General features: G+C 41.6%; 1 protein-coding gene across 7 annotated transcripts in view; it reads left to right on the forward strand.

Moving 5' to 3' along the window:
- Positions 1 to 24,035, forward strand: part of mical3.S (microtubule associated monooxygenase, calponin and LIM domain containing 3 S homeolog) — a 118,944-nt gene that overhangs the window by 52,730 nt on the left and 42,179 nt on the right. For 6 of the 7 annotated variants that reach the window (XM_041587911.1, XM_041587913.1, XM_041587912.1 and 3 more), the window contains exons 4-24: positions 1,870 to 1,986; positions 4,804 to 4,905; positions 5,111 to 5,266; positions 5,825 to 5,925; positions 6,853 to 7,110; positions 8,418 to 8,533; positions 8,672 to 8,798; positions 9,073 to 9,166; positions 9,456 to 9,603; positions 10,478 to 10,668; positions 11,064 to 11,176; positions 11,287 to 11,349; positions 12,526 to 12,702; positions 13,483 to 13,557; positions 15,218 to 15,307; positions 16,095 to 16,148; positions 16,952 to 17,044; positions 19,785 to 19,889; positions 20,215 to 20,401; positions 21,685 to 21,773; positions 23,416 to 23,506. In XM_041587911.1, coding sequence (XP_041443845.1) covers positions 1,870 to 1,986; positions 4,804 to 4,905; positions 5,111 to 5,266; positions 5,825 to 5,925; positions 6,853 to 7,110; positions 8,418 to 8,533; positions 8,672 to 8,798; positions 9,073 to 9,166; positions 9,456 to 9,603; positions 10,478 to 10,668; positions 11,064 to 11,176; positions 11,287 to 11,349; positions 12,526 to 12,702; positions 13,483 to 13,557; positions 15,218 to 15,307; positions 16,095 to 16,148; positions 16,952 to 17,044; positions 19,785 to 19,889; positions 20,215 to 20,401; positions 21,685 to 21,773; positions 23,416 to 23,506 — 2,547 coding nt within the window. The remainder of the gene's footprint in view (positions 1 to 1,869; positions 1,987 to 4,803; positions 4,906 to 5,110; positions 5,267 to 5,824; positions 5,926 to 6,852; positions 7,111 to 8,417; positions 8,534 to 8,671; positions 8,799 to 9,072; positions 9,167 to 9,455; positions 9,604 to 10,477; positions 10,669 to 11,063; positions 11,177 to 11,286; positions 11,350 to 12,525; positions 12,703 to 13,482; positions 13,558 to 15,217; positions 15,308 to 16,094; positions 16,149 to 16,951; positions 17,045 to 19,784; positions 19,890 to 20,214; positions 20,402 to 21,684; positions 21,774 to 23,415; positions 23,507 to 24,035) is intronic. The other variant, XM_041587916.1, reaches the window with a different exon arrangement.

Here is a 24,035-nt window from a genome sequence, read left to right on the forward strand (position 1 = left end):
GCCCTAATTCATATACAATTTGAATAAATATTGGAGAAACAAGTCAACCTCTAAACATTTTGGGGGCCTGAAAAATAATTTGCTGTGGGGCCCAGTAATATCTAGTTACGCCACTGTATTAAGGGATACATGTGCTGTTAATATGAATGAATTTTGTTCCAACAGCGCCACCTGCTGGTCAGTTTCTGATCAGTCTGACCACCAAGTAGTCAAGGAAGTTGTCAGGAGAAAGAAAGAGGCTGCTCTGATGTTCTTCTGCTTAGGAAAGATTTGAGAAAGGTTTCTAATTGTTTTCCTAAGCAGAAGAACATCAGAGCAGCCTCTTTCTTTCTCCTGACAACTTCCTTGACTACTTGGTGGTCAGACTGGTCAGAAACTGACCAGCAGGTGGCGCTGTTTGAACAATCCATTCATATTAAAAGCACATGTATCCCTTAATATCTTGGAATGCAAAGAAAATAAAGAATGTAAATGACAAAAGTGCATAGAATAGCACTCTCATCAATTTTACATTCACTTATTTTAAAGTTTTACTCATCCTTTAATCTGTTTACACTGGTATTATGAGAGTACAACCTGGCAAAATCTAGTGTTGGAATAGGTACCAGGGGCCCACTGGAGAACTTGATCTTAAGGGCCTACTCCCCTTTGCGAATTCTCCCCAAATCTGGCCAAGATTTTCCCTTAAGGGCCTTACCCTTTTGTTCCATTTCAACCCTAAGACATTGGTTTATATACCAGAGGAGGAAGTTGTAGTTCAGCATCAACTAAAAGACCACAAGCTTTTATATTGCTATTCCACTACAGGGAATGGCAGTTTTCATTGGACACTGACATAGATATTTGCTATACGTATTAAATAGTTGAATTACGGTGATTAGCCTGCTAGCATAACCTTACAAAAGGTAAAAGCCCTCTGTCTGCCGCCAGCAAGGGGTTTAATTACCTGGACATGATACACAATTACTGCCCGTAATCTGATCTGCTTCCTTGGAAAAAATTCATCCTCTTTCATTGTGACGATTTCCTCTTCCCCGGCTCCCCTGATTGCTTGCATCCGCTGCCTCTGCTTATCTGTCTCACTATTGCTCCATAATTGCTGCACAAACAATGGGTCATGTAACGACTCTCATACTCACTGCTCAGGTCGGCAAATGATATTTAAATCTGCTGTGATTCAGAATGTGGAAATCAATTATATAATTAAATTTTTCTCTTTATATAAACAGTTTCCTGCTGTTGTTGTTTACTTTGGGCTTGCCGGTTATGAACTTAATTGAGGGGCTATTACAGCTTTGTACTTTGTACAGGGGAATACCTATACTGCCATAGTTTTATGGGATCTCTCTGTACAGACTGAGCAAACTTAAGGGACTGTTCCTGCTGAATTGTGCTTAGTACAGGGAATACCTATGCTGCCATAGTTTTATGGGATCTCTCTGTACAGACTATGAGCAAACTTAGGGACTGTTCCTGCTGAATTGTGCTTAGTACAGGGAATACCTATGCTGCCATAGTTTTATGGGATCTCTCTGTACAGACTATGAGCAAACTTAGGAGACTGTTCCTGCTGAATTGTGCTTAGTACAGGGAATACCTATACTGCCATAGTTTTATGGGATCTCTCTGTACAGACTATGAGCAAACTTAGGGGACTGTTCCTGCTGAATTGTGCTTAGTACAGGGAATACCTATGCTGCCATAGTTTTATGGGTTCTCTCTGTACAGGCTATAAGTAAACTTAGAGGGCTATTCCTGCTGAATTGTGCTTATAATACCTATGACTTTTATCAGCATCAACAATATTTGTTTATCTTTTGATTTAATTTAAGCCATGTTTCAACTGGTTTATTTCTGTATCTGTCACAGGTATCCGGCAGCTGCAGCTTATTTTGCTCAAAGTCTGTCTAATCCTTGGGATTGAGATTCACGTTAATGTCGAATTCCAAGGTTTGATCGAGCCGCCGGAAGACCAGGAGAATGAGCGTGAGTACCGTGTGCCAGTGTAATACCCTCTGCGTTTATTGTATTGTGTTTTAAGAGGAACTGCCCTTAGTATATTTGTTTCACTTCCTTTTTATTTCGACTTATACTGGAGCGCACAATTTGCATCCTTTGTTGTCCTTTATATAGTGTTATACAGACAATGCTTTGTAAAATGTACAAGTTTCTTTGCCAGTAGAGCTTACAGTCTAATTTCACTACTGTACGTTTATCTGGTTTTGGACAGTGCTTACCTTACATTATATATGTGTTTAGAGGGATAGTCGGCCTCATCTTACTGAATTAAAATACAGTAATACAGACCTAGTCACAGACTCACAGATACATTTGTTTCAGGAGGAGACTCTTTGGCGTATGCTCCAAGGCTTGAGGCTTTGACTGCAACTAATACATCAAACTGTAACCGTGCAATAATAATGGCGACCTTACTATAGCGTGAATTTGTATCTTTTTCAATAATGACAACTGTCCTTTAGTGTAATAATTAGCAACCATTGTATGTTCCCTTAGGAAATGGAAGTTGCCAGGTTACATATGTAGTAACTCCAGTGCTCCATGGGGTGGCCCTTCCAGAGCTAAAGATATTTCAAAATATTGTTATAGGTTACTGGAAATAATCTCTTACCTAAAAGCAGTGAAGAGGAACCTGTAGTTTAGACGATTAACACTCACCTTTTCCTGTACCAGGCTCTTTATTTTATTTAAGGTGCCCTGTAGCCCCAGTGCATTTTGGGTGAATGCTTCTCCTCTGTTTCTGTAAGTGCGCCTCATTACATGAATAAATATTTGAGATGATGTTGGCAGAAAGTTATGGCTGATCCCTTGCCTGGAGCTGTGCAGTTACACAACGCACCCTGTGCCCCCTTGCCTTAGAGTGTGATAAGTAAACCTAAAAATAAGTGAATGATGAGAGCGCTATTCTAAGCCCTTTTGTCATTTACATTCATTATTTATTTTCTTTTTATTCCAACATATTAAGGGATACATGTGCTGTTAAAGGACCATTAACATCAAAAAATATTTTTTAAAAATTCGTTAGAAAACAACGAAAAAAAACACCAAGACAAATTAAAATTTCAAAATTGCAAAGCCTTTATTAAGAAATAACTTACTGAAACTCCACTTCCTGTCCTCTTCTGAAACGGCGATATGGCGACCATCCATAGTGCGGTGCTGGATTTGTCCTCCCTGGCTAGCTCCCATAGGCTTCTGACAGCAGGAAGACGGTGCTGGAAAGCAGACAGCTGGATGAAGAGCTGCTCGGAAGCCTCCTTAGTCCCGCTCTGGAGAGATGCTGCTGGGATTGTACCGGTTCCAAGTCGGAGCGATAGAGGCTGTCAGTGTGCGCTTACTCTTGCGCCTCACACAGACACTGGCCGGCACCAGCCGCACACCGCTTGTAACGCTCCTGCGATGTAACGCTCCTGTGCTGATAGATGCGCCCAGAGGGGATGTCTGCGATGTCTGTGTGCCCTGCCACCCGCCTGGGGCACTCGCTAAGAATCGCCTGCTGCTGCAGGGCTGGATTAGTAGGAGTCCGTGCAAGATCTCCCCAGAAGCGCGCTGCTCTGCACAAGGATGTTCCGGAAGCACACCGGGCACTTCAGCTCTTCATCCAGCCGTCTGCTTTCCAGCCACCGTCTTCCTGCTGTCAGAAGCCTATGGGAGCTAGCCAGGGAGGACAAATCCAGCACCGCACTATGGATGGTCGCATATCGCCGTTTCAGAGAGGACAGGAAGTGGAGTTTCAGTAAGTTATTTCTTAATAAAGGCTTTGCAATTTTGAAATTTTAATTTGTCTTGGTGTTTTTTTCGTTGTTTTCTAACGAATTTTTAAAAAAAATTTTTTTGATGTTACTGGTCCTTTAATATGAATGAATTTTGTTCCAACAGCGCCACCTGCTGGTCAGTTTTTGACCAGTCTGACCACCAAGTAGTCAAGGAAGTTGTCAGGAGAAAGAAAGAGGCTGCTCTGATGTTCTTCTGCTTAGGAAAACAATTAGAAACCTTTCTCAAATCTTTTCTAAGGTTTACTTATTCATTAAATTAAAGGAGCAGGGGCATTGAGCTGATCTGCTTTTCTCAGCCTGCAAAAGTACACAGCCTGGCAATAGCTAGAACCGGCAGCCTGTATGCCCATAGCCAATGGATTTAATGGTATAATTTTTGCAAACACAACAGGAGATTGCTGGCTAGGCTATAGGGACTTTTCAGCACTGTTTTTTATGATGCTCAAATACATGGAGCTTCAAGTTCCTCAAGCAGCTCCATGTGCCTTTACTCTTAAAAGAACAGTTCAGTGTAAAATTAAAAACTGGGTATTTAGGCTGTGAAAAATAAAAAATGTTTTGAATATAGTTAGCCAAAATGTAATGTATAAAGGCTGGAGTGACTGGATGTTGAACAGAACACTACTTCCTGCTTTGCAGCTCTCTAACTCTGAGTTAGTCAGTGACTATAAGGGGGGCCACATGGGACATAACTGTTCAGTGAATTTACAATTGATATTCAGCTCAGATTCCAAAGCAACAGTTATGACCCATGTGATTCCCTCTCAAGTCTCTGATTGGTTACTGCCTGGTAACCAATCAGTGGAGAGCTGCAAAGCAGGAAGTAGTGTTCTGGCTATTATGTTACATATCCAGTCGCTCCAGCCTTTATACATTACATTTTTGGCTAACTGAATTAGAAACTTTTTTTTTTTATTTTGCACAGCCTATCTATTTGCCCAGTTTTCATTTTTATACTGAACAATTCCTTAAAGGACCTACTATTCATGTAACTCCTTTTATTTTCCAGGGGTTGGTTGGAGAGCAAAGGTTCACCCGAAAGGGCACTGTGTGTCTGACTATGAATTTGACGTCATTATTGGTGCAGATGGAAGCCGAAACACGCTGGCAGGTAAGTAATGTTTGGCCCCATAGAAAACAGCTTTCAAGTGAAACCGTCAGATAGTATTTATGCACCCTGTCTAGATGAGGCAACTGAAAAAAGGGTGAATTTTTATATAAATATAGTGCAGTCTATATTTCACCACAAATTGGAGGACATTTGACTGAAGTTTTAAGCAAAGAAAAAAAATCAAATAATGGAACTTTTTGTTCAGGTTTCCGGCGGAAAGAGTTTCGCGGTAAGTTGGCGATTGCAATCACAGCAAATTTCATCAACCGTAACACGACGGCTGAAGCCAAAGTGGAGGAGATCAGCGGAGTGGCCTTCATTTTCAACCAGAAGTTCTTTCAGGAGCTGCGAGAGGCAACAGGTCAGTCTAGGGTAGTTTGGTGAGAGGGGCTCTTCTAGATAATGATGGACTACCACTCCCTGAGGGTGCCAAATAAGGGCTATGACTAATGGTAGCCCATATGAGGACTGGCAGCCTACAAGAGACTCTGTTTGGCAGTACACCTGGTTTTTATGGAACCAAAACTTGCCTCCAAGCCAATAATTTAAAAAATGAGCACCTGCTTTGCGTACACTAGGAGCAACATCCAAGGGGTTGGTGAGCAACATGTTGCTAACAAGCCACTAGTTGGGGATCAGTGATCTAAAGGCTGTATTTATTTACCTGTAAATGTAAAGAAATATTTTTTAAAGACATTTCCATTGGCTATGTATTTGCAAATATAGTCTACTGCCTAATAATGTGGGTTAATAATCTTGCACTTTCTATGACTTTCTCCAAGGCATTTAATGTATGTATGAATAACGGAGCACTGCATTTTGGTTGGTTGCATTTTGGCAATGCTTCATGCTCTTGTAATTGATGGATCTTGGCTTTCCGGAATGTTGCAATGACGTTATTTCTTAATTTTTGTTTCAGGGATCGATCTGGAGAACATAGTTTATTATAAAGATGACACACACTACTTTGTTATGACGGCAAAGAAACAGAGCCTGTTGGAGAAGGGAGTCATCCTGCGTGTGAGTGTTTGCTGCCCTTTCTCCCAGCATTAGACACAAACCTTATGCTTCTGGCATTGCAGAGAGAACTTAGGGGAAAACTGCCCAAGCTTGTCCATACATGAGCAATTGGCTTGGCCACTTCTGACTGAGGGTGTGGCTTATTGGTTTAAGTTTAAAGGTCAAAACGATAGCCTTCCCATCCAAAGTTGTCAGGAGAAAGAGGCTGCTCTGATGTTTTTCTGCTTAGGAAAGATTTGAGGAAGGTTTCTAATTGTTTTCCTAAGCAGAAGAACATCAGAGCAGCCTCTTTCTTTCTCCTGACAACTTCCTTGACTACTTGGTGGTTAGACTGGTCAGAAACTGACCAGCAGGTGGCGCTGTTGTATCAAAATTCATTCATGTTAACAACACACATCCCTTAAAGGATAAGAAAACATTTAAAATAAGTGAATGTAAAATTGATGAGTTATTCAAACACCTTTGTCATTTACATTCATTATATATTTTCTTTTTATTCCAAGATATTAAGGGATACATGTGCTGTTAATATGAATGAATTTTGTTCCAACAGCGCCACCTGCTGGTCAGTTTCTGACCAGTCTGATCGCCAAGTAGTCAAGGAAGTTGTCAGGAGAAAGAAAGAGGCTGCTCTGATGTTCTTCTGCTTAGGAAAGATTTGAGAAAGGTTTAACATCCATTTGCAGTGTGACCTCTCTCATACGTGTCAATCCTACAGATAGCCTCTTATAAATCCTAAAACATTTCCAGACATAATTATTGCAAAGGCCTGTTTCCTTGTTGGAGATTCCTGCAGCAAAGTCGTGTTTCCTTCCCAGAGATCCCTACTATAAATATCTGTTTCATCTGTTTAATATTTAAATTACTGTTTTTAATTTGGCGATTACAAATTCCCTGCTGGTATTTATTATTTTGCCTGTTTAACAGGATTATGCTGATACAGAGCGGTTACTTTCCCGTGCCAATGTGGACCAAGAAGCCCTCTTGAATTATGCCACAGAAGCCGCCAAGTTCTCCACGAATCAGCAGCTGCCCTCGCTGGACTTTGCTATAAATCACTATGGGCAGCCGGATGTGGCCATGTTTGACTTTACCTGTATGTACGCCTCCGAGAATGCAGCCCTTGTGCGGGAAAGGAACAGGCAGAGGTTGCTGGTGGCATTGGTTGGAGACAGCCTTCTGGAGGTCAGTGATTCTGTTAACCCCTTATGACCCAAACCCTTGCTTCTTGATGGCTGGGAGGTATTAAAAAGAAGCTGGGGGAGATTACAGCCTGCTTACCCTGCGTGTTTAGTTATAACCTTATGCATAGGGTTGCCACCTGGCCGGTATTTTACCGGGCCTGGCCGCTAAAAATGATGTCTGATCCCAATGTTATTAATAGGGAATAAAGATAAATATATAGGAAGGCGGTATTTTTTTCCAGAAAAGGTGGCAACCCCACATGTACAGTGATACTTGCCCTTTAAAGGAACAATAACACCAAAAAATTTGTGTTTTAAAGGAATGATATTGTAATATACTGTTGCCCTGCACTGGCACAAATGGTGTCTTTGCGTCAGAAAGACTACTCTAGTTTATATGAACAAGCTGCTGTGTAGCCATGGGGGCAGCCATTCAATCACAGGATACACAGTAGATAACAGATACAGTCTAAAGAATCCCATTGTAAACTACAGAGATTATTTGTTATCCGCAGTGTGTCCTGTGCCATTTCTCCTTGAATGGCTGCCCCCATGGCTACACAGCAGCTTGTTTATATAAACTATAGTAGTACTTATCTGTTATCTACTGTGTATCCTGTGCTTGAATGGCTGCCCCCATGGCTACACAGCAGCTTGTTTATATAAACTATAGTAGTACTTATCTGTTATCTACTGTGTATCCTGTGCTTGAATGGCTGCCCCCATGGCTACACAGCAGCTTGTTTATATAAACTATAGTAGTACTTATCTGTTATCTACTGTGTATCCTGTGCTTGAATGGCTGCCCCCATGGCTACACAGCAGCTTGTTTATATAAACTATAGTAGTACTTATCTGTTATCTACTGTGTATCCTGTGCTTGAATGGCTGCCCCCATGGCTACACAGCAGCTTGTTTATATAAACTATAGTGATCTTTCTGAAGCAATCATGCCAGTTTTACCAGTGCATACTTAAAGTATTTTAAATGTTAATTACTTTAAAATGCTTTCATTTTTTAGCATTACTGTTCCTTTAAGCCTGTGTGTCAATTTCAGCAGACGTTTGTCATGGCATAACTGGGATGTTGAGTGTAGCAGATTCCATGCCAGCCTTACAAAGAGCACTGCGGGTATTTTTTAAATTTTTTTTTTACACCTTTATTTGCAGTTAAGATTCCATGACTCTATGCCAAATCTTTTTATTTTTTTAATTGCCACTCAAGTCTTTAGCTTTTTGGGCTGCACATGTTTTGTGTATAATGGGGTTTTTTCACTTTTGCCTTTCTGCATATATTTTTTTTCTTTAGCCATTCTGGCCCATGGGAACTGGCATTGCACGGGGGTTTCTAGCTGCTATGGATTCCGCATGGATGGTACGAAGCTGGTCTCAAGGTGCCAGCCCCATGGAGGTTCTAGCAGAAAGGTGAGGAGCAATGCTAACAGGGTAACACCGACTCTAAAACTGAAGCACCCTATGTGTATGTAGCCACTTGCATGACTGTATCATGTGGCAATTGTATTGTCCTCTAACATTTCTGCTCATCATCCTTCTTGCTTCCAGAGAAAGTATATACAGGCTGCTCCCTCAAACCACCCCTGAAAATGTGAGCAAAAACTTCAGCCTGTACAGCATCGATCCAACCACTCGGTATCCCAATGTCAACTTGCAGTTGCTCCGGCCCAGCCAAGTAAGCGGTTTTAACATTATTTCCACTCTTCTTGTTATTGTTCTCTAGAGAACAAACTGTAGAACTGGCATGTGCCCTCTTAGTGGCCTCCAACTATATCCATTTGTACCCAGATAGACTGGCAGCTTGATCTAAATCTTCCTAACCGCCCAACCAAACGGCAGCTTAATGCTGAATATTGCTACTGTACTTTCTTGTACTGCTGTCAGAATGCAAAACACCTCTCTTATCTGACTGGGGCTTTTTTGATTTTCTCCTTGCCTCCTCCTTACAGGTACGTCACCTGTACAATACCAGTGAGTTGAAGGATCCAAATATAGAGATTGGGAACAGTGTGAACTCCAGGACACCCATTTTGGGCAGGAATGGTAAGTACCTATGTCTTTCTGGGCTGTTGTCATTGACAAAAGCTATGACACAGAGGGCCCTGGATGAGACATACAAAGCCGTACTGAGGTGGACTTTGGTGCTATAACACTTGCTATGAATGTTTTAGAGCTACGCTCCTCTGTGTGAGTCCAGTAATGCACTTTTTATTGATGCAATTTGAAACCAGAAAACTGCACCAGCAGTCTGATCTCTGGCTGTTTACAAACTGCTATAGGAAAGTCGGTTATGCCAATTTGTTAGGGTGACTTTGTTCCCGTATCTATGTAGAGTCCGTTGCCCGCACCAGTAAGCTGCTTGGATGGTGCCAAAAGCAGATGGAGGGTTACCCAGGAATCAATGTGACCGACCTCACCATGTCTTGGAAGAGTGGCCTGGCGTTGTGTGCCATTATCCATCGGTACCGTCCTGAGCTCATGTAAGAAACCATAGTATTATTTCAGTTTACTGTGTATGTATGTGTGTATGTGTGTGAGCTATGAGACTATGGGTGTTGAAAAATATTTTCTGGGGTTAATGACGTCACTTTTGGCGCCAGATTCAAATGGGGGAGTGGTATAAAAGCACCATTTTGTTGTACATGCATTATCCTTGAAAAAGGCCCTAATGTGGGCCGAAATGTTGGATCTATGTACTATATAAAACACTTTTTTATAGTACACCGTTTACTTCGGTACATACCTGGGTGCCTGCCAAGTTAGGTAAGTACAAATATGCAGAAAGGCGGCACCTACCAGGGTTTTTGTTCAAAAAAAAAAAAAAAATATAAATATATAAATATATATATATATATATATATATATATATATATATATATATATATATATATATATATATATATATATATATATATATATATATATAACAAACAAGGGAAAGTTGTGCTCACCACTATTTTTTAAAAACATTAGGCGGGGGTGCAGCGAGGCTGTGACTACAAAATACATATAGACAAATACAAGAGTCCTCAGCACTCAACCCATTATCAATATTTTTAAGACAGAGACATTTTGTGCTACTGAAAAATGCCTTACCCTTTAAACAAAACAGGGATTGTTTGTCCATATATTGCAATATATTTAAGCTGGCCAACTACATCAAAGTCATCATATATATATATATATATATATATATATATAATTAGCTTAAGAAGGGCCTCAATGTAATAATCAAAAAGAAAGGAAGATGTGCTTGACAGCATAACAGTGACTATCAGCACCCGTTTATATTTCCTTGTTTTATCTTGCAGAGCATCTCTCTTACCTTTATTATATTGCCTTCTCCATTCTCAGAAACTTTGACGCTTTGGATGAACAGGACGTGGAGAAGAACAACCAGTTGGCCTTTGATATTGCTGAGCGGGAGCTGGGGATCTCGCCCATCATGACCGGGAAAGAAATGGCTTCTGTGGGGGAGCCGGACAAGTTGTCCATGGTTGTGTATCTCAGCCAGTTCTATGAGATGTTCAAGGAATCGCATTTAGGTATGAAGCCTGTAAAGTAGTGGCTCCCAAATTTAATGGCTGGGGAGCTCAGACTGAAGACCACTTAGAGATGTATGAGTTTAACTACTACTTCCCCTCCTGTGTGCTCTGCTATAATATCTTTCTATATAGTCTGTCCTATATATGCCATAGTGCTGACAGTTTTTATAACTAAATGTATGACTTGGTGTATGCAGAACAGTTCCAGATCAAGGAATCCAAATGGGCTGGGGCTAATTGGGAAGTCTTTTGACTTGCTGTAACTAGGATTAGGTATGACTGGGTCAGATTGGCCCATCACTAGTTATATTAAATGTTGAATTTTTTTAGAGGTAGGTTCTTCCAACCTTCTTTAATTCCCCCTGAAGTTATAGTGCTTTCTCTTATGTTTGCAGAGGATGCCAACCAGTACTCCGATGAGAAGGCTTCGTTGCTTGCGAGTACCAAGTCTCCTATCTCCTTTCTCAGCAAACTCGGGCAGACAATCTCTCGGAAGCGCACTCCCAAGGTTTGTGTATCATTAACATGGAATTTATTTGCAAGAAACATGGATTTCACAAAACCTCTCAATGTGACACAAGCCTGCAGTCATTTAAGTTTCCTAATCTTTTTCTTTAGGACAAAAAGGAAAAGGACTCTGATGCCTCAGGGAAGCGAAGGAAAACAAGTCAGTCTGAGGATGTGAGTAAGAAGAGCTGTGTGCGTGTACTACTCCCCTTTTTTCAAAGTAAAGTGCACTAATGTGTGTGTGACATCATTCATGCCGTCTGTGGGTTAATGTTCCCATAATTTTCAGTAATATTTTACTGGACTATGCATCCGCTTTTGGACTGCAGCAACTGTAATCCTGTTATAACCTTTGGTTGACTTTGAAATCATTTGGGGGCATGCACAATATAGATCTTAATGTAGGAGCGCTGTAATCTAAGACTTCTAATATCCTTATCATTCACAGTATCATTATCCCTTATAATACATTAGTGATACTCGAGAGTTCCCTGTATAACTTGGCCTGCAGCCTTGTGTCTTTATATGGTCACAGAACAACCCCTCAGTGACTTCTAATATCCTTATCAGTTACACTAGGGGGTACATTATCCCTTATAATACATGAGTGATACTCAGAGTTGCCTGTATAACTCAGCCTGCAGCCTTGTGTCTTTATATGGTCACAGAACAACCCCTCAGTGACTTCTAATATCCTTATCATTTACAGTAGGGGGTACATTATCCCTTATAATACATGAGTGATACTCAGAGTTCCCTGTATAACTCAGCCTGCAGCCTTGTGCCTTTAAATGGTCACAAAACAACCCCTCAGTGACATCTAATATCCTTATCATTTACAGTAGGGGGTACATTATCCCTTATAATACATGAGTGATACTCAGAGTTCCCTGTATAACTCAGCCTGCAGCCTTTTGCCTTTAAATGGTCACAAAACAACCCCTCAGTGACATCTAATATCCTTATTTACAGTAATGGCTATAGTATCCCTTCAAATATATGTGACGATTCCCTGTATAACTCAGCCAGTAGTCTTTTTCATTAATTTCCGATGTCTTTAAAAGTTAAAATATCACTTGTTTTATAAATTAATAATGGTAATTACCAGTTAACCTGGATATAGTTATAATATTTACTTTTTTTTTATTGCCATGGGTTTAATTTTCTAGCTCTAATGGACTATTCCAAAACCTAGATTGATACCAACATATTCTGTATTTAAAAAAAGCACATTTTCCCCTGTAACTGTATCCTTTGCTTTGTTCAACCCCCCCCCCTCGACTCTACCCTTATGTTGTAGTGAATCATATTTGAAATGTTTACATGTTGGTTTAAATTAACCTATTACAGGAGGAAGCTCCCCAAAAACAGCAGGGGGAAAAGCCGTCGTCGGTGAGTGTCATGGCCGAGAGGCGGAACGAGACTGCTTCTGCCAGCAACCAAAATAAAGTCAAATCCATGGCCACTCAACTCCTGGCAAAGTTTGAAGAGAATGCCCCGGCCCCCAATGCTGGACTGCGCAAGCAGGTAATCTGTTTGAGGTGGGAAGGTGAGGAAATGGGACGACAATAGTCTGTTTGCAATTACACACTAGATGGGTCATTTATTAACACTGGGCAAATTTGCCCATGGGCAGTAACCCATGGCAACCAATCAAATTGCTGTATTCATTGTTCTTCCTTCAGCTTTCTTTAAAAAGCTAATCACTGGTTGCTATAGGTAACTGCCCGTGGCTGAATTTGCCCAGTGTTGATAAATGAGCACCAAGGTCTGATCTCTGATTTGCCCTTCATGTACTGGACCAAACTGCCCTTCTTCAGGGCCTAGAATGGTTCCCATGCAGGGGTCAGTAATAGCCCACTTATCCTGGAGTTGGTCGCATAGATTGGCCAATAAATGGCCACATTTTACAAGAGCTCTTTAATGACATAATAACCCTACAGGAAACCATTTGTCTCTGGACAAAACAAACACAGGAACTTTGGAAACGTAAGTGAATGGCTGCAATATTTTATTATTGTCTATAGGCCATTGCTGTGTCGGGTGTAATACAGCAGGTATGAATTGCAATGAGATCTGCTACGGGCATGTACATGATGCTGTGCCATGGATCTTTGCGAGTTCCTGAACTCTCTCAACTTAATTTTTTTTTTACAGTTCGCAGTTGTTTCAACTTTTTTCTATACTCCATTTTACCCCTTGCATTTGGTTAATTTGTTTTGTTTTTCCATTCTTCCTTTTCTTTTTGCCATTTTCCTCTTTATTCTCCGGCTTGCCTCCCTTCTCTTCCACTTGGCTACCCCCAAGAAACCTATCCTTCCTTATCAAGAGCGCTTACAAAACCAGGCTTCCCAAAGGCAGACTGAGCCTCAGTGGAAACAGGTAACAAGTAGATCAACTCATATGTCCGCATGGGGCTGTTCAGCTCTCTGGGTGTCCAGAAAGCCCTGTGATAGTGTCAGTAGTTATGGTATCTATATCACCATGTCCCCCATAACTGTTATATGCCAAGCAGAGCTTCTAAGATTTTTTGGTGGCTCCTGTTCTGCAAAGCTTTCCAGAGCTTTTTAAGGAACAGTAACACCAAAAAAATTAGTGTTTTAAAAGAATGCCAATATAATGTACTGTTGCCCTGCTCTGATAAAACTGGTTTGTTTTCTTAAGAAACTCTACTATTGTTTATATAAACAAGCTGCTGTGTAGCCATGGGGACAGTCATTCAAGCACAGGATACACAGTAGATAACAGATAAGTACTACTATAGTTTATATAAACAAGCTGCTGTGTAGCCATGGGGACAGTCATTCAAGCACAGGATACACAGTAGATAACAGATAAGTACTACTATAGTTTATATAAACAAGCTGCTGTGTAGCCATGGGGACAGTCATTCAAGCACAGGATACACAGTAGATAACAGATAAATACTACTATAGTTTATATAAACAAGCTGCTGTGTAGCCATGGGGGCAGCCATTCAAGCACAGGATACACCGTAGATAACAGATAAGTACTACTATAGTTTATATAAACAAGCTGCTGTGTAGCCATGGGGGCAGCCATTCAAGCACAGGATACACAGTAGATAACAGATAAGTACTACTATAGTTTATATAAACAAGCTGTTGTGTAGCCATGGGGGCAGCCATTCAAGCACAGGATACACAGTAGATAACTGATAAGTTCTGTAGAATCCCATTTTATACTACTGAGCTTATCTGTTGAGTATCCTGTGCCTTTTCTCCTTTTTCATCTTAAATGGCTGCCCCCATGGCTACACAGCAGCTTGTTTATATAAACTATAGTAGTACTTATCTGTTATCTACTGTGTAACCTGTGCTTGAATGGCTGCCCCCATGGCTACACAGCAGCTTGTTTATATAAACTATAGTAGTACTTATCTGTTATCTACTGTGTATCCTGTGCTTGAATGGCTGCCCCCATGGCTACACAGCAGCTTGTTTATGTAAACTATAGTAGTACTTATCTATCTACTGTGTATCCTGTGCTTGAATGGCTGCCCCCATGGCTACACAGCAGCTTGTTTATATAAACTATAGTAGTACTTATCTGTTATCTACTGTGTATCCTGTGCTTGAATGGCTGCCCCCATGGCTACACAGCAGCCTGTTTATATAAACTATAGTACAGTTTTTTCTGCTGCCAACACAATTGTAAGAGTGCAGTACATTATATTCTCATTACTTTCAACTTAATTCTAATGATTAAGCAAAACAAGCGATGGGATCAGTGAACTGCAGAAGCACTCTGGGTTGGGTTCTTTGTTTAATAACCATTTGGGAGGCAATGTGCTGTATCCAGAACATAGGATTCAAGGTAGCAGTAGACAGCATCTACTGTAGTAAAACATTACTGTAGTATATCACTACTGTCATCATTTGGTGATTCTGTCTTTTGTTTAGGGGGGTTATGACTTAAACCGAAGAAGCTTTACGTTCCCCCTTTTTTTTGTGTGATGTTTGTGAGTGAGTCTATCTATTACTGTATCCATGTCTCTCTCTCCCTCTGCCACCTAATAAAGCGCAGGGATAACCAAAGACCACGGACTTGCCCTAAAAAGGTCATCACCTTATATGCGGGCTCCACATCTGTGCCTTCCCCTGTGCTGCAGGTGACTTGGGCTGCATGCTGTGTACAGAGCACTTGTTTGTGGCTGCCTACAGGCTCCATATGCGGACACTAATCCAGACTCTAGGTATCCTTTCCATGGCTGTGGATATAAAGATACTGGATCAGCAGAGATTAGTGGAGTCAGTAAAAGCTTTTCGCTTCAGTTTGTGCTTTCAATAGTAAATGAAGTACCCCTTATTGTAAAATATAAGGATATTCTAAGTTACCGAGGAGTTCCATGACCATATATTTTATACAGGTCATGGAACTCAAGAGGTGACTTCTAATACTTTATTATAATACACGAGTTTTAGTAAATCATGTGACAAAAAAATGACATCACTAAGCTCCATTTATAACTGATGACAGCACTAAGAGCCGTTTATAATGATATAATTCACAAGATATTCATGGCTTTTGTGTATTATATCTCTATATATGTATATAAAAGGCCTGAAAAGTCAAAAGTCTGCACATAATAGGTTATGGGTTTATTTCATAGGTTGAGCACAAGCATTTGGTGTCCTCACAGCTGAGCACAGCATTGTTACACTTCCACTGATATGACACTCGCTTGCCTGAATAGCCCACTGGTTACCCGGGGGACTTGTTTTTCATAGCAACATCTTTCCACACTGATTTTCCTAGGGCGCTGTGCTTTGGCTGAAGTACCTAGAAGCCCTGGGGCATTGCACTTATCTGCGCTTTGCCTCCGCTGTTCCTCCACATTCTGAATTGACTCTCTTTGTTTCTCCCTCCCTTACTTTCTCTCTCTGTCCTGTCCACAGACAACCCCGGTGCTGGCCAGTAGCCGTTGGGAGCAGAGTCCCACACTGGAGAGGGTAAAGAGCATGGGTTTGGCATGTTTGCTTAACACACAACTGATGCGGGGAAGGCTGTTGGGACTCACTGTATTGAAAAAGGACATTCTTGCAGTTTTTGCTTAGATCACACATATATTTTAGACCCTTTGGGTGGACTTAAGCATTAACTAGATGTCTATTGATTAATATCATAATATGATTGCATTCCAACTTGCAAAGGCCAACCCTTTCACCTCCTATGGATCAGTGCAGGTTCAATCCTCCTGGTGTGGTCCTCTTCTGATAAGGATCAATGCAGTCCCAATTATAATTTAGTGCAATTCACGTCTTGTTTTTGTTCAGTGCAACTCCCGTCCATTTACTTTCCCCTTGGTGTGATACAGCTCTAGAAGGTCCCCTACTTGGAGGAATCTGTGCATCCACCCACACTACCCAGCACATTTTAGTGCAACATTGCTCTTGGCATGATTCAGTGCAACATCCCTCCTTATACGGATCAATACAGCTTCCCTCCTGTGTGGTGCAGCTTCACAAAGTCTTCTCCTTATAGGAATCAGAACACTCAAACCAAATTAGTACAACACTATGGATCTGTGAAGCTCTCCCCAAGTAGAAATATCTGCACTTTCCTCTTCCCCCCCCCTCCAATGCAGTCCCACAAGTACAAAATGGAGCATCACTTAACCCTCCTTTCTTGCTACGGATTAGTGCAGCTCTCCTACCCCCTCCCTCCATAACTAATTAGGGAAGACATTGTTTTAATCCAAAGAGACCCATATCCCTTTTCTGTCCTGATAACATTCTTCACTATCCGCCTTCAGTCTGAGTCAATTCACCGCTCTCCAGTTGACCAATGGCAGCAGACCCTTGCTCAGTGCTCCTCTGACCGACCCTCATCTGATGCCCTTCGACAGGTAGCAGGTCCCTCATACAAACTTGTGGCTTTAATATTCTCACCGTTCTTATTATACAGTAATAACATTTTTTATGGCTTTGGCATGTTTCACTCACATTGATTCGGCACTAGTAAACGGCTTAAAGCTTTAAACGTGTGAGATCGGACGGTTTGATGTTTAAGCCCCTTTTTCATTAGGCAGTGTTTAGACTGTAGGCAATGTAAAGGCGACATTGTATAGTTAGCTATGACTTGGGTTTGGATTTTTTATTACCCATTTCTACTATTTTTTTTTTTTTTTTTTGGGAAGATCCTGGAGTGAAGAATCTCTTAAGGGCATGAAGTAGGGGAATATTCATCTCCTCCGGGTAGATGCTTACTCAGCCATTAGATTGAACCGCAGTGGAGGTATTTTGGGTTTCTAAGCAGGCTTGGACTGGCAATCTGTGGGTTCTGGCAAATGCCAGAGGGGCTGCTATAAGGTGCCATAGAAAGTCAGTATTTAGTGGGCTGGTGGGGGCTGTTTGGGCCTCTATGTGAGCTGATTGGGCCTCTGTGTACCTGAAATGCCAGGGCCTATTTTAATTCTCAGTCTGGATCTGTTTCTAAGTACATGTAGCTAGTTGCCTGAAATTGAATTAAGTGCAATAAAGGGAGTTTCCAAAGCTTCAGCGCAGAATCAGTCAGGGTAGCTATTATTACGAGGAACACTGCTATTATTTGGAACAAGCCTCAATGAATGATTCAATGACACAGAATCAGCATACCGGTCTGTAGGTTTCTATTACTCTACTACACCTACTAGTAAATTACTTGCCATGTAGAAATCAAATTTCTACCAAAAACAGTGAATGATCAGGTTAGTGATGCTGGACTGCTATTTTTCTGGACACAACTGTATCTAGAAAATGAAATGTCTAGCTCCTGGAGGGGGAAAATGCAGAATTAGCCATTTTCTAATAAAACTGATTACTACCATGTACAGTGGGACGGAGAGGCCCCAGCAGGCAAAGACTGAGGGGTTAAATTTCCAAGTGCTGCTTGTGGGTACAGCCTGGGGGATGAGTGAATAAAGCCAGGGCGAGAAGGAATGTCGGGGTGATTTGGAGAGGAAATGGGGAAAAAAAGGGCAGCAAGGGAAGGGTAGAGAATTTTGTGCTGTTCCTTCCAGACTAGATTGTGAGTTCATGTCTGCGGGGCAGCTTTGTGGTTCATTAGGGCATTATTCATCACATAAGACAAATTATATAACCATAGCCTATTACTGTGATACTCTGTATAACCTATAGGCTCAGAAACTCCCAGAGACCTGTTCATTGCTAATGTGCAACTGGATACAGTACCAGGAGCCTTATGGTGCCTCTAATGGGCAGATAAAGGCTTTTGGCCAAGTGCCTGTGATCTACATAAATATTGTTTGTGTCTGTTCAGAGAGGAACATTGGGCCGGTGCCAAATGAACAGTGTAATTGACACACGACATACCATTAGTTCTTTATGAAGTGTAAGGGATGGTCAGCTTGGCAGTGGGGGGCAACAGCCACAGAGATATCCCGTCATTTAGCCAGACAGGTAAAGTTTAGTTAAGTTATTTATTTTCTTTTTATTTCAAGATATTAAAGGAACAGTTGAGTGTGAAAATAAAAACTGTGTTAATAGGCTGTTCAAAATAAAAAATGTTTCTAATATAGTTAGTTAATGTATAAAGGCTGGAGTGACTGGATGTGTAACATAATAGCCAGAACACTACTTCCTGCTTTTCACCTCTCTTACTCTGAGTTAGTCAGTGACTATAAGGGGGGCCACATGGGACATAACTGTTCAGTGAGTTTGCAATTGATCCTCAGCATTCAGCTCAGATTCAAAAGCAACAGATATGACCCATGTGGCACCCCTTTAAGTCACTGATTGGTTACTGCCTGGTAACCAGTCAGTGTAAACCAAGAGAGCTGAAAAGCAGGAAGTAGTGTTCTGGCTATTATGTTACACATCCAGTCACTCCAGCCTTTATACATTACATTTTTGGCTAACTAACATATTAGAAATATTTTTTATTTTGAACAGCCTTTATTTACCCACTTTTTATTTTTACACTGAACAATTCTGTTAAGGGATACATGATGAGAGTGCTATTCTAAGCCCTTTTGTCATTTATTTTCATTATTTATTTTCTTTTTATTCCAAAATATTAAGGGATACATGTGCTGTTAATATGAATGAATTTTGTTCCAACAGCGCCACCTGCTGGTCAGTTTCTGACCAATCTGACCACCAAGTAGTCAGGGAAGTTGTCAGGAGAAAGAAAGAGGCTGCTCTGATGTTCTTCTGCTTAGGAAAACTTCCTTGGCTACTTGGTGGTCAGACTGGTCAGAAACTGACCAGCGGGTGGCGCTGTTGAAACCAAATTCATTCAGATTAACCGCACATGTATCCCTTAATATCTTGGAATAAAAAGAAAATAAATAATGAATGTAAACTACAAAAGTGCTTAGAATAGCACTCTCATCAATTTTACATTCACTTATTTTAAAGGTTTACTTATCCTTTAAGGTTCGTGGCACTTAGCATTGCTGGGCACCTGCCAGCTAAGCTCACAGGTGTCTGTACCCCGCATGGAGTGGAGTGGTTTCTACCAGTTTAATCCGCACTGCTTGGCCTGTACCACATTGGAGGGGGGTGTGTGTGAGTAAACGCTCTGGTGTTTCTTACCTGTTCTTCCATTCCTCTCCCTCTCTGGCTTCCCCTGTACCCCTATGTCAGAAGTATATAAAGATGTACACAGGTGGCGTCAGCTCATTGGCTGAGCAAATAGCCAATCAGCTTCAAAAGAAGGAAACGCCAAAACCTCTTTTCGGGAAAAAAGTGGTAAGCGTTAAGTGTTTTCAGGGAGTAACCATTTAAGTTTGTGTGACCAATGTTTCCTTGTAATTATCTGTTATATTGGGAGCTGCAGCCATGCTTGTTATTATACCATTCCTGATTGGTGGGATCTAGGACTGATAGAGCAGCAATTGCTGTTGGACAGAAGGAGTTCGCTGCTGTTGAAGTTCCTACAAAAAAAGGTTTCTTTAAATAGAGTGTTTCCTGGAAGGGGTAACTGCAGTAAAGCTGCCATATACTGTATTATAAATAATAATTCACTGGATACAGTTCAATCTGATAAATGCTTCCCTTTCCTGTTTCTATGCAGGGTTCATTCAGAAAAGAGTTCCCCCAGAACCTTGGAGGAAGTGACGTCTGCTATTTCTGCCGTCGGAGGGTTTACGTCATGGAGAGGCTCAGTGCTGAGGGCAAGTTCTTCCACCGGAGCTGCTTTAAGTGTGATTACTGTAGCACCACGCTGCGCCTGTCCTGTTATGCCTATGACTTGGAGGATGGTGAGACCCGGCTTTATTTCGTGTTTATTTATAGTTGACCACGCTTGTTCATCGTTGAGGGAGAAGTATAAAAAGGGCGCACAATGAAACATTCAAAGTGACCTCTGCTTCTTAAAGGGATTCTGTCATGGTTTTTATGGTGTAGTTTGTATTTCTAAATTACACTGCAAATAATTCACTCTAAAATATAAAATGTCATTCTTGATCCAGTTGTAATATTGGTGTGTAGGTGCATCTCAGGTCATTTTGCCTGGTCATGTGATTTCAGATGGAGACAGCACTTTAGGATGGAACTGCTTTCTGGCAGGCTGTTGTTTCTCATACTCAATGTAACTGTGTCTCAGTGGGACCGGGATTTTACTATTGAGTGTTGTTCTTAAATCTACCAGGCAGCTGTTATCTTGTGTTAGGGAGCTGCTATCTGGTTACCTTCCCATTATTCTATTGTTAGGCTGCTGGGGGGGAAGGAGGGAGTGATATCACTCTAACTTGCAGTAAAGAGTGACTGAAGTTTGAGAGCACAAGTCACATGACTGAGGGCAGCTGGGAAACTGACAATATGCCCAACCCCTATGTCAGATTTCAAAATTAAATATAGTAGCCATGGGGGCAGCCATTCAAGCACAGGATACACAGTAGATAACAGATAAGTACTACTATAGTTTATATAAACAAGCTGCTGTGTAGCCATGGGGGCAGCCATTCAAGCACAGGATACACAGTAGATAACAGATAAGTACTACTATAGTTTATATAAACAAGCTGCTGTGTAGCCATGGGGGCAGCCATTCAAGCACAGGATACACAGTAGATAACAGATAAATACTACTATAGTTTATATAAAAAAGCTGCTGTGTAGCCATGGGGGCAGCCATTCAAGCACAGGATACACAGTAGATAACAGATAAGTAGTACTACTATTATTACTACTATAGTTGTGTTTTTGAAGCAAACACACCAGTTTTACATTTTCATTCTTAACAGTGGCTTTCCTAGAGCTTATTATGCTTATCTATGGCACTGACAGGGTTAATGCTTGTGGCCTTACTCCCCCGTTCCTATAAAACTGGAGGATTTTTGCTCATGTGACATTAGTCCGTCTTTGTTCTTTAGACACTGTCACATTGTTACTCTCATTCCTGCTCAGACTGTCCCCTCCACAAAGACTAGAATTCAAAAACGAGGTGCGACCATAGCCCTACATAGACAACTATTCTAAGGAGATGTAAAGGCTAACCTCACCCAGTAGATTCTTTTATTCTCATCCTTTTTTTTCCCCCCAGGAAAATTTTACTGCAAACCTCACTACTGTTACCGCCGGTCCGGATACAGCCAGAGGAAGATGCCAGCCGTACCTGCACTTTTGGGGAAAGTAAGTACTGTCCAACATGAAACCGGGTTCCTTCTTTACACAATGGGTTAATAAAAAGCCAGAAAATTGGGATCCATCATCCAGCCTTTCATACTATAGCATGTAGAAACACTGTTTTAATGTCATTTTCAAGATTTTGGGCAGTGGCTCCTAAGCTGGGTGTCAGTGGTATAATTAGATGTTACTGGGCTGCACAGCAATTTAATTTTAGGGCCCCAACATATCCAGAGGTTGACCTATTTTACCAATATATGATGAAAACGCTAATTAATTAGGGCCTCAAGGTGCCCCTATACCTCCTGGGCCAACTGCAGGTGCTGGGTCTGATACCTCTGTAGTTACTCTCCTGCTGGGTGTGCTTCGGCTATGGTAGGGGGGTCGGAGCCGGACGTTCAGTTGGGGTAAGATTTGGTTAAACGATTTCTGCCCTCGACATTATGGATGTTAAACCAACTATCTGTAACCTTGAAATAGGGGGGGAATAGGCAGTTAGGGGGAGATTTGGGGTGAGTGCTTATTTGTGCCCTGGGTACCCCTGGAACTATAGCAGGATGACACCCCAATATTTCTATATATCTGTAACCTTGCTATGAACTAAGGGGGCCCAGTCTGAAGGTCAGTTAGGGGGAGATTTGGGGTGAATGCTTATTTGTACCCTGGGTACCCCTGGAACTATAGCAGGGTGACACCCCAATATTTCTATATATCTGTAACCTTGTTATGAGTTAAGGGGGCCCAGTCTGAAGGTCAGTTAGGGGGAGATTTGGGGTGAGTGCTTATTTGTACCCTGGGTACCCCTGGAACTATAGCAGGGTGACACCCCAATGTTTCTATATATCTGTAACCTTGTTATGAGCTAAGGGGGACCAGTCTGAAGGCCAGTTAGGGGGAGATTTGGGATGAGTGCTTATTTGTACCCTGGGTACCCCTGGAACTATAGCAGGGTGACACCCCAATGTTTCTATATATCTGTAACCTTGTTATGAGCTAAGGGGGCCCAGTCTGAAGGCCAGTTAGGGGGAGATTTGGGGTGAGTGTTTATTTGTGCCCTGGGTACCCCTGGAACTATAGCAGAGTGACTGTTACCCCAATGTTTCTATATATCTGTAACCTTGTTATGAGCTAAGGGGGCCCAGTCTGAAGGTCAGTTAAGGGGAGATTTGAGGTGAGTGTTTATTTGTGCCCTGGGTACCAGTATATAAGGCTTGCGGTTAGAATTTTGCAGGGACCAAATAAAATTGTGGGTGGGGGGTGCTTTTATGTGTAATACATTTACAGTTGTGAGAGTTCTGTTGCTCCCCAAAAATAATGGCTAAAAAGCCTAAGTCACGCTGTTTTTTCAGCCTTCGTGATATGCTTCAGAATGCCAGTGTAAATGACCCTCGTCTGCTTTGAGCCTGAAAAATGTCTAATGTGCATTTTAAGGCAAGAATTCGGTTTTGTCCTCCTTATCGGTGGGTGGAGGGGCAGTTCAGTTTCGCAGCAAAATACCCTCTTGTGGGGTCACAAAATAGATGAAATCCAAGTTTTGTTTTATCGGAAGTCTCTGAATTGCCTGCTTGTTCCCCCCACCGTTGGGCAGATTGAAGGTTAAAGGATGACTTTTATATTAATATCTGTCATTATTTCTCACCCCCTGCAGGAAGTTACAAGGACGGTGGAAGACACCCCCGACGCTGAATACCAAGGACGAGCCCCATTGCTCTCTGCCCCTGCTGCTGAGAAGACCCCAGGTATCTGCTCTTCCTTCCTGCGTCCTGCGTATGGTCTATGCTCCGCGGCGCGCCGTCTGCAGAGCGTGGCGTCTTCTGTAAGGCGTCTGGTGACCCAAGATCCCTTGGACTTGTTTTTCATGTGCCAGCTGACCGTGTTTGGGCTTCCCTTTCTGTATGTTCAGTCTGAAATCCTCCTGCAAATACTGGGGGAGTTTCCCTGGTCTTCTGGATCATGATGGTGTCCCAAGTCCCTTTCCAATTTATTCTTGGGTCTAAATTAAGGATTGTGTTTCCTTATTGTAAAAACTACAACTCCCAGCATCCTTTACATTCAACCTGTCGCTGCAGAACCTGATATCAGGTAACATCAAAATGTTTTTTTTACTACGAAAAAAAACACCTACACGTATTAAACGTTAAAATAGCAAAATCTTTATTTAGTAATAACTTACTAAGTAATTACTTATCTTCGCTTGTGCTCCTCTTCAGAAAGGGCGATTGATTGATCCATCGTGTGGCGCTCGATTTCTCCTCCCCTGAAATTGAG

The sequence above is a fragment of the Xenopus laevis genome, chromosome 3S, assembly GCF_017654675.1.
Source record: "Xenopus laevis strain J_2021 chromosome 3S, Xenopus_laevis_v10.1, whole genome shotgun sequence".
NCBI lineage: Eukaryota > Metazoa > Chordata > Amphibia > Anura > Pipidae > Xenopus > Xenopus laevis.